Below are 10,726 nucleotides of genomic sequence, written 5' to 3' on the forward strand. Positions count from 1 at the left end.
TATCGTACTATAGGCGGCCCAGTATGTTCTGAGTTCAGTGAGATTTCAGGAGATCGCCGTGGTTGGAATTATCCCACAGATGGCTCGTGGCCTGCAGACAAGGCGGGGCAATTTAACCTGGGAGAAAATGATGCGAGCTCGCGACTTTATCTGCGCGCGTGCGTGCGTGCGTGCGTGCGTGCTCTTAAAGAGCAGGCGGCAGCTGCAGATTGCGCTGGAATGTCTGCGCCTCGCCTCAAAGCAGGAGTCTCGCGGGCCTGATGGTAAACATCAATCATTAGCGTCCTTTATGAGGATTCTCTGCGCCGCTCCGTGCTTCTCGTCTCCGTCATTAAGCACGTCTGCTTTATGCGCCACTCAGCCAGTGGGGCCTGGGGGGGCGGAGCTTTCCCGGACACGCCCTCCGCCGGCTGCAAACAGCTTTTGATAGGAGAGTTGATGTCACGCTCCGGGATTCCTCCAGATCCTTCCATTAGATGGTTTGAACCCTCGAGTGGCACCAAATCCCCTCGGAACCCACACTGGACCTGATGTTCAAAGCTCGGTGCTCCCTCTTCTGAATGGACCTCGCCACGGGATGAGTCATGCGGAGCTCCAGCTGTTCCCAAAGCAGCAACATTGACTGTGTTTACGCGGCTCTCCACAGGGACTCGACCTGTGTGAGTCATGCTGTGGAAATACGAGCCGCACACCTGGCGAGTCCACATGGAAGAGCAGCGCCCGCCCCGCCCCCACCCGACCCGACCCGACCCGACCCGCTGGCCTTCTTTATCAAGCATTAGTTTTGCTACGGTGAGAGCAACCACCTGAGTCTTTGGCAGAGTTCAGCTTTTTCTTTTTGCCCCCCCCATCCGAAGGTGTTACGTCACCTGGGCGTTTGACCTCCTCGAGGCCTGAACCTCACTCGTGTTGGCCAGACCTGGAACCAGAACCTGAACTGAACCAGCTGAAGGGTGGGAACCCCCCCCACCACCACCACCACCACCACCACAGCAGAGCTAAAACTCAAGCAAAGTGATTTAGCTTCTCAGCTCCACTGTGTTCTCAGTCCTGGAGAAACGGAACAGAACCACAGGTCCGACCGGTTCTCGGTCCGTATGGAAATGATTGAACTAAATCAGCAGCATATAAATTAATAGATGAAGGCTGGGAATAGAAGGGTGATGGAGGTCCGATGTCTCCAGGTACACACACACACACACACACACACACACACACACACACACACACACACACACACACACACAGTCTGAAGTGGAGATTTTACGCCCCACCAAAACACCTTCGGCTGCAATTTGGTGTCGCGACTGTCAAATGAAAAATGCTATCCGTAGCATGCTAACATGGCACAACCATTTCATAAGGCCCAGCAGGGTAGAATGCTGGGCAATGCAGGACAACAACAACCTGTGAGTTTCTGAAAAGCATCTCTTTAATTAATATCATTATTTTTACAGTGTTAGTAAAGTAACACAAAATACAGTATTGGTAGGATTGGTAATCATAGCACCAGAATCATCGTTCGTTTCTTCTGTACAAGCTACATACACACTAGGTACTTATGATTCTTCTTCTTCTTTTTTCTTTTTTTTTTAAACATCTTTGGATAAAGCATGGCAAACAAACACACACACAGTTCCTCTAATCAGTATCAAGGCTCATTCAATATTTAGCACGCTGTTTACAATTCAAGTATGAATATTAAAAAATACACTTATATCATAAGTTACAATTCTTACTGGTTATTACATTAAAAAAAAAAAAAGAAGAGGATTACATTTCTACAAGAATTTATGGCACATAGTGCATCAAGTATTATTTTTCTGATACAGACCTCATAGAACAATTGGCCATCACACTGTGTATATATATATGCACGAGGGCCAAAGGTGTTTCTAGCTGCTCATTGACACTTTTACCTTTCTTTTTTTCAAAGTAATCAGCCATTCTTTAAATCAACGCGTCCTGCATTTTCTGAGGAGAGGAGAAAAAAAAAAAGGATCGTCTGCACCCATCTTCTAACTTTGGTTAAGCTCAATGCAAGCGCGTTGTGTTGCTTAACAGCTGCTGTAGCGGCCGCGGCGTGACGAGGACTTCACGAGGGGTCCGGTCACTGCCCCGCGGCAACTTCCCATAAGCCTGACAGAATCGGAGCTCGACTTTTCAGCATCCGCTCCAGAGCCTCCACGCAGGTATGTTTTCCTTCCAAAGGTCAGAGGTAATTCCAGTAGTTCCAAAGCACCGTTAGAAAAGATCCCCGTTTTAGGTTAAGTTGTTACAAACTAAACATTTGCAGAAGACAGGAAAAAAAAAAAGTTCACATCAGACAATGGCTTCAGCGCCGGTAGTAGTCACTGTACCTTACACAATAAATATGGTCAGACATAAATATATTAGGACACGTATCTCAGTAAAGGATGGATGCTGGTGAGAGGTAGGGCTTGCAGGGGCCTGCGTGAGGTGAGACATTGCAACAACGGACCAGAACTCAGAGGACTTGGTGGAACTTCTATACTTCAAACGCATTGGAAAATATTAGTGGCAATACAGGGGGTGGGGGGGGGGGCGAGTAGTTCCAAAGTCCGATCTTTGAGCGATATCATTGGTCAGCGGTAGCTTCAAGGAAACACGAGAAGATAAAAGGATTCGATGACCATGAGATTCTGATCTAACGTCGCTGTTAACAGAATCAAACCAATGGAGCTGTTAGCTAATCATCGCTGACCACAGAGAGACGTGGCGCCGACGGACCAAAATCTTCCTGGCAGTCGTCAGAACCAGAACCAGTGAGTAATGCCGAGCTGCTGTGATTGCACCTCAAACACTGAAGCGCGGTTCGGTTGACTGGCGCTGAGATTTCCAGCAGTGGTCGACGAGCGGACTGAGTTAGTTTTAAACAGGCCAGCTGCCTGCGCGTCTGCGTGTTCTGCTAGGCTAAGCTAGCATGCCGCCGGTGTTCGCTGCAAGGCTACAAACTGAATGGCAGCTGACGTTTGACACAAACACCCAGCCAAAAGGAACGGTTGTAGCGACAACACTGTGTTTTTCCAGTAGTTCTCTTCTATATTAGCCGAGCTGACTGGAACACTGACTGTGCTTTCCAAAGCATTCGTCTGGAGAGGATTGCACCAGGTAAGAGACGCACGCAGATGTTTGTACGCCGTTCCACTGACTGCACATTTACAGTCTCGCTGTAAATGTATAAATATTGTTACGCCACGAAAAGTACATCCAGTTAGATGCGTCTCTAACAGCTTTCTATTCATATACACTATATATAATACTTCAAGCAAAGGTCTGCTCGGGGTTTTTTTTTCTATATCTCTGTTGCAAAGTTTCTTCCCCCTGTTTTGAAATGCTTTATCCCTTTGTATGACGCTAAAAACAACAACATGCTGCATGAAAAAACAAAAACAACAACATGCAGTGTTGACCTTCCAGACAAGTTGGACTGCGGCGTTGGTGGCCGGTGAACGTGAACGCAGCCGTGTGAGAACTCTTCCTGGTCGCGTTGAGCTGCAGTAGCACACAGTAGCTGCCGTTTAGGGACCATCGCGGCAGATGACGGCCGAGTCCGTGAATCAAGTGACAGAGAGGCTCTGGGCGCCCGGGCGAAGAGATGGAAGCTCACTGGACTTGCAGCAGTAGGCCGCTGTGAGCCTGGGGAATGCACTTCCCACAGAAACCACCGCAGCGTCCGTAAATTCTTGTCCCGTCCTACAAACGGGGGACAGAGAGGAGAGAGAGAGGAAAGAGTGGGAGAGAGAGAGAGAGAGGGAAGAGAGAGAGAGAGAGAGAGAGAGGAAAGAGTGGGAGAGAGAGAGAGAGAGAGAGCGAGAGAGAGGAGAGGAAAGAGAGAGAGAGGGAGGAAAGAGTGGGAGAGAGAGAGAGGAGAGAGGGAAGAGAGGAAAGAGTGGGAAGAGTGGGAGAGAGAGAGAGAGGGAAGAGAGGAGAGAGAGGAAAGAGAGAGGGAAGAGAGGAGAGAGGAAAGAGTGGGAGAGAGAGGGAAGAGAGGAGAGAGGAAAGAGTGGGAGAGAGAGAGAGAGAGAGGGGAGAGAGGAGAGAGAGAGAGAGAGAGAGAGAGAGAGGGAAGAGTGGAGAGAGAGAGAGAGAGAGAGAGAGAGGAAAGAGTGGGAGAGAGAGAGAGGGAAGAGTGGAGAGAGAGAGAGAGAGAGAGAGAGAGGAAAGAGTGGGAGAGAGAGAGAGAGAGAGAGAGGAGAGGGAAGAGAGAGAGAGAGGAAAGAGTGGAGAGAGAGAGAGAGAGAGAGAGAGGGAAGAGTGGGCAGAGGGCGGCTCTTTATTGCACTGAAGAATGGAGCATTTCTAAATGTCAGTGGAGATTCCTCTGCGCTGAATCAGACGGAGTTACAAACGCGGCAACTCGGCTGACATTTGGCCACAGATTTTTGGTCCCTTCCTTCACCGACGCCTCGATGGCGGCTCACCTCGGACCTGTGGACCTTGACGGAGACGTAGTTGCCCTGCGACGTCCACTTGGTGGCTTCGGACACTCTGAGGCCGGTGCCCGTCAGATTAATGCTGAACTGGCCCTGGACAGAGCGCAGTCATATACAATAGAATATAATAATACAATACATGAGCTGAAGCTAACCAGCTGAAGCTAACCAGCTGAAGCTAACGCTGTCTGCGTCTCTGCCATCGCTGACGTTCCACCCACCTGCGGACACTTGGCGGCGCTGTAACAGTCCCCCGCCGTGGCGAAGGGCACGGGTCGGCCCAGGGGGGTCTGGGAGAACTGGAGATCTGTGACTGGTGGGAACGCACGCAGAGACACAAACACGGGAGGTAAACAGAGAGCGCACGCAGCTGCTCAGAGGTAAACAACCGAGCGCAGCGTCGGCAAACCACACTTGATGCAATTAGGCTTCAGCGCAGGGCGGCCGCGACGTCGCCAGATGTTTGATCTCCGCACTTTGAACTCCGTCCCATTTCTGCTTCGTTTATGAGAGGTCGGAAGAAGGATGCAAGACAGCTGTCCCGCCGCCATGGTCCCACACGGCAACCGTGACCCAACTCTGAGTTTGAAGCGCTGAAGGTCCAGCGCAACAAAATCTGTCCTGATTTATCTTTTTTTTTTATCTAAAAATAGTTTCAAAGTAAAAGCATAATATACTGCTGGTAAACACATTAATAAAAGCGTACACCTGCAGTACAATACACAGTATGCGCAGGCCACCGTAGTTCACCAGAAAGCTCGGGAGGGGGGGAGGGGTGGCCGAGTGAGTGCTGCAATCTCTTATCTGTCCACTAGGTGGCAGAATGGGCAGGATTTTACACCGATTCGAGCAATGCTTGTACAGACGGCGGCGGCTACGCACTGGTTACGCTCAGGGAGTCGAGGTCCAGGCGCACTTTGTGGAAGAGTGTGTATCCTGCAGCCGAGTAGTCGTTCCGACACTCGCAGTCCTGCCGCCGGCTGCCGTTGTACGGACACTGGAAGGGATTCAGCAGCCTGCGATGGGTCGAGAGAGCTTCCTGTCACACAGCGGTCGACACGCCACACACCAAGTCGTCCGGACGGAACCGGAACCGGAACCGGAGCCGAAGCCGAAGCCTGCGAGCGCACCTGTTGCCGTACACCTCCGAGTAGTTGTCAGTCTGGCCGCTGCGCAGCGTCACAAACTCCTTGGGGAACTCGGTCTGCATTTCCGCACAGTAGATCTGAGGCCAGACCACAGTGACACTGCTGGTGAGGGCCTGCTGTGTGTGTGAGTGTGTGTCCATGTGTTCTGTTCAGACAGCTCAGACGTACCTGCAGGATCCGGGACTTGACCCGCAGATAGTACTCGCCGTCCATCCTCACCCCCTGCCTCACCTGGACCTCTCGGCAGGAAGTGAACACCTGGCCTGTGGGAGTAGATCTTTGTTTTCAAATGCAGAACTTGTCCAACTCAAAGGTTCAGATAATCCAGTATGAATAACAGAAGCAGCCGTCCTGGAATTAATAGAGGAGTCCACCAGAACCTGGTGAACTGTCACACACGGTGCTTCCAATCCTCCTTGGACTGCATGCAAAGTGAACATTGTGAACTTTATTCCCCTGCATGATTGCTGATGACTTGTGTTGCCCTTTCATCTTTTGGCCAGGACACCTGCTGCAATTTTCCTGACACCAGGAAAATTGCAAAAGCAAACAATAACAAATCAAACCGTAATTTTCTCTGCGGCCTGGATTTCCTCCCCAGCGACGCCGAAACTCCTCCCCCCCACCCCCCCCCCCGGCCGCAGCTCCTCTTCTCGTATCGGGGATGATTAGCCGACGAGTGTGAATACTTGAGCGTGGAACTGGCCGTCACCCGAGCAGATCGTTTTAATTCCAGCCTGGCCCGACTTGGCAGAAGCCAAAGTCGGGAATGGGACAGTCCAGTGGGCACTGGAACATCAGAGGTGTGGGGGGGGTGAAGCTGCAAACCTTTGGCCCGCTGCCGGCTTCTGACAGCAAGTCGATAATGAAGGCTGGCCCACACACACACACACACACACACACACACCCCTCATCCGTACCGCCGTCTGTGTTAAACTGCTGACTGCATATTTACGGTTCCGCCAAGTCATCAGCTGGGGGGGGGGGCTTTGAGCCGAGGTCTCCGCTCCGCTCGGCCTCGATGTGTTCGGGCCAAAGCCAAAACAACACCGTGTGTAAACACAGTCAGAAACGGTGTTGGGCGGCGCCGCAGCACAGTCCGTTTAACGCCACCAGCGCGTTTGCGGCTCGAGGCGGCGGGAGTTTGGAGGAGGCGGAACAGGGGGGGGCGTCTGGTGTGGGCGGAGCTTGACTCACACTCTCGGTCCCGACAGGAGGCTCGAGGCTGGGGTCGCTCCGGAGGACGGCACTGCTTGGAGGGGAGACCTTTGGACGTGACGCACTCCACTGGCCGCTCCTTCACCCCGGCGCCGCACGTCTGCGAGCACTGGTGTTTGGCACACACACACACACACACACAGACGAGCTGAAGATGGATCCAAACATGCAAACCGGGACTTTTGCACATTGGCAGGAAAAAAAGAAGAAAAGAAGAAAAGAAGAAAAGAAAAGGAACAAAAAGAAAAGAAGCAGCAGCAATTAACTGGAAGAGGCCGCCGCCCATCGAACAACACAGCGCTTTTCTCTTTCACCTTGCTCCACGGGCCAACTCTCCAGTAGCTGGTGTGCGGGCAGTCCCTGAGGAGGCACGGCCGCGTGCCAGCGGGGGGCGACGGAGGGCAGCGGGAGCTGGAGGAGGGGGGCCGGGGGGGGAGGACAGCCTGGGGGGGGGAGGAGGAGGAGGAAGAGGAGGAGGAGGAGCAGGACACAAAACGCTGCTGGAAGCCCACGCCGCAGCTGGCAGAGCACTGAGGAGTGAGCACACACACACACACACACACACACACACACACACACACACACACAGAGTTACTTGCTACAGATTGGAAGAATACGTGTTTGCACAGGGCTGAGGGAGACTTCACTGGCAACACGTTGGTGCAGATCATTAAAATCCATTCTATGAGTCACGATGCAACAATTGCAACACTCTGAATGCAGTTCCATTAACCCTTTAAAATGCAGAGCGTGGCCGTGATCAGCGCTTTGAGTCCTTACACTGTTCTTCTTTAGCTTTTGCTTCTTTCTCCATTTTGAAATCAACTCTTTGTGATGTCACAAAGGGCATTAAAGACCTCTCCCAGTTAGGGACAACACACCCGGAGAGGTTTTTCTCACGCAGTTTCCTTGCAAACATGTGGAAGGTCCAATAAAGCCAAGGGCTAAAACCCAGTTCCCTTCTTTTTGCAGGAGGCTGAAAACAGAAGGCAAATTCTTTGGGGGGGGGGGGGACCTTTAAAAATAAAGGTCTGAGAAGATGGCTAACATGGAGCCTTGACAGTATTTTCTGCTTTTTGCCGGTGGGGATTCCTTCCTACCTGCGACCATTCCCCGCTGATCCACGTGTAGCGGCAGGGAGCGGCCGCGCAGGGCTGCCGGGCCTGCGGCCGCGACGCCGGGTCGCAGTATTGGTCCTGAACGGGCCGGGTCCCCAGAGCCACGCAGGCCACCGTCCGGCTCCGGCTGCCGTCTCCGCAGGTGGCGTTGCACTGAGGAGGAGAGGGGGGACGGACGTGAGCCAGACCGGGCACAGGGGGCAGTGTTGGACCCCACATGGTTGCAGGAGACGGGGGGGGGGGGGAGTATAGGGGCGAGCTGTGTGCGTTTTTGTGCGCACACTTCTTGGCATGAGGAGCGCAATCGCATCATGTGCTCTGGTTGCCGTAAAAAAAGATAAAAGTTAAGCTGCGACCGCTTTATAGCAGCGCATTCAAGACGCGTTGCAAACAGCATCCTAGCATGGAGTCATGCTCAATCAAGAAAAGGAAAGAAAAAAAAAAAAAGACGGTTACTGGGAGGATTTTATATGCACGTCTTTGGTCTTCTGAGGAGGAGCTGGAGGCAAGACAACACAAAGACCTGACCGCTGCACACATTCCTGCAGCTGGGAGGAAACTGGCTGCTGCTTTTTGTCCCTACATGGCGCCGCCTCCTCGGAGGATAAGACACGGGACATGAAAGTGAAGACAAGTGGGGGGGTGGGGGGGTGGGGTGGAGGGGCAGCGCACCTCAGATCCACGGATGGTTATCAACAAAAAGCCCTCCGGAGGCCCTGATCTGCAGGTCGCCTGTTTAATGGTGTGTGTGTGTGTGTGTGTGTGTGTGTGTGTGGGGGGGGGGGGGGATCTCAGCCAATAAGAAGCCCTCAATAAACATCTGCTCAGCTGTCTCAGACAAAGAAAGAACAGAAACAGGGAGGCAGGAAGAGATAGAGAGAACGAGGAGGAGAGCGGCCCGCACTCACCTCCTCCCACCGGCCGGCCTGCCAGGTGTACTGGCTGCACTCTGCAGCCTGGCAGGGCCGGGCGGCGCCGGGACGCTGCCGGGCCTCGCACAGGTCCGCCCGGACACGACCGCTGCCCCGCAGCCGGCAGTAGACGTCCCGGTTCTGAACGCCGACGCCGCAGGAGGCGGAGCACTGCAGAGGGACAAGGGGACAGGAAACAACACACACACACACACACACACACACACACACACACACACACACACACACAGTGTGAAAAACACACACACACACACACACATGGTGTTCGCTCAGCTGAGCTTGTTCAGTTGAGTTCAGCTGCATCCTGTGACTGTGCTCTGTGTTCTGTCCTCGGCCCAGAACACCCCCCACCCCCAGGTTTCAGAGTCTCTGCAGACTGACCGGCCAGGAGGGAGGGAGGACTTCTGCCGAGCCTGCCAGCTTTCTGGCCGAGTCAGCGGGACTTTGATGAGGAACGGGTGGAGACAAGAGTCCGTGGGCAGTTCTTAGTATCGACTCCGTCATTAACCGTCGTACCTCCGAGGGAGCCGCAGGTGAAATCAAGTCAACCTGCTCTTATTCATATTCACACAGCTGTGTGAAGGAAAACAAAATCTGAACTCGTAACAAGTTGAGTGGTTTCAACCTTGAAGTCAAGCAAGAGCTTCGGGTTCTACAGTACTTGGACATCTTGTGCATTTGTGAGGCCCTGTATTGTCTTGAGTCTCCCAAGTGCAGTTTGTTTCAGTGCCGTCATCAACATCTACACACTCTGCACGTGCTGCACGATGTTCTGTCCAGCTCAGACCTGGGGGTTCTGTCCAGCTCAGACCTGGATGTTCTGTCCAGCTGAGAACTGGAGGTTCTGTCCAGCTCAGACCTGGGGGTTCTGTCCAGCTGAGAACTGGATGTTCTGTCCAGCTCAGACCTGGGGGTTCTGTCCAGCTCAGACCTGGAGGTTCTGTCCAGCTGAGAACTGGATGTTCTGTCCAGCTGAGACCTGGGGGTTCTGTCCAGCTCAGACCTGGGGGTTCTGTCCAGCTGAGAACTGGGGGTTCTGTCCAGCTGAGACCTGGGGGTTCTGTCCAGCTCAGAACTGGATGTTATAGCCAGATGTCCCAGAGCGCAAGAACTGCAAGAATTTGGTTTTCTAATTTTGTCTGATTAACGAAAGACAACAAAATAACTTCAGTGTGTTTCTGGACCTCTGATGCGAGACCAAAATCTTTTTGAAACAAACACACACACAAATCTTCCGGCAGATATTTGGGGTGGGGGGTGTCAAAGACTCAAGTTTGGAAAAAGGAACTAAAAACCCGACCGCAGGGAAACTCATCTCTGCACCTAGCGGTGATTTTATCTTCCAGTGAAATGTAAAAAGCAGGAAGTGGGAACCTGCTTGTTCATCAGCATGAGCTGCTGCTGCTGTTTTATTGAAGTTAGAACGTCACAAAACCTCAGATGGAGAAAATCTTGCACTCGGTTAGTTGTTCCCCAGAGGTGGGTTGCCGTTTCACCCAAAAACACAAACTCCAGTACACTCAACTGGGTTCAGGGGGATTTAGAGGAGGCCGATCGTATCCAGCACTGCCGGTGACCCAGACTGAGCAGCAGAACCAACTGCCCCGACCGGTGGCTTTGTGCATGTGTGCGTGTGCGTGTGTGTGTGTGTGTGTGTGTGTGTGTGTGTGTGTGTGTGAGTACTGCACTTTCAGAGTTGTCACATGCACGCATATGAAGATATGAAACATGTCTTTCTGCTCCGCTGGAGGATTTCACGCTCGCTGGTGGTATGCGGAGGACGATGATTGCTTCCAGACACCAGCAGCAGTGAGAGAGTGCAAGGGGGGGGGGGGGGGGGGGGGGGGGGCACA

The 10,726-nt window shown here is 52.7% G+C and overlaps 1 protein-coding gene across 1 annotated transcript; it reads right to left on the reverse strand.

Annotated features, from left to right (window-relative positions):
- Nucleotides 1-1,410: 1,410 nt before the first annotated feature.
- On the reverse strand, nucleotides 1,411-9,176 carry LOC142903796 (A disintegrin and metalloproteinase with thrombospondin motifs 9-like). Its single transcript, XM_076049625.1, has 10 exons — nucleotides 8,850-9,176; nucleotides 7,924-8,094; nucleotides 7,138-7,353; nucleotides 6,803-6,932; nucleotides 5,774-5,868; nucleotides 5,588-5,682; nucleotides 5,340-5,473; nucleotides 4,679-4,770; nucleotides 4,446-4,550; nucleotides 1,411-3,717 (listed from the first exon to the last, which is right to left on the reverse strand). Exons 1-10 carry the CDS (start codon nucleotides 9,174-9,176, stop codon nucleotides 3,628-3,630), a joined length of 1,455 nt encoding a protein of 484 aa, XP_075905740.1. The 3' UTR covers nucleotides 1,411-3,627.
- Nucleotides 9,177-10,726: the final 1,550 nt, after the last annotated feature.

The sequence above is a fragment of the Nelusetta ayraudi genome, unplaced genomic scaffold (assembly GCF_046127955.1).
Source record: "Nelusetta ayraudi isolate G7.1 ecotype Tasmania unplaced genomic scaffold, CSIRO-AGI_Nayr_v1 ptg000119l, whole genome shotgun sequence".
NCBI lineage: Eukaryota > Metazoa > Chordata > Actinopteri > Tetraodontiformes > Monacanthidae > Nelusetta > Nelusetta ayraudi.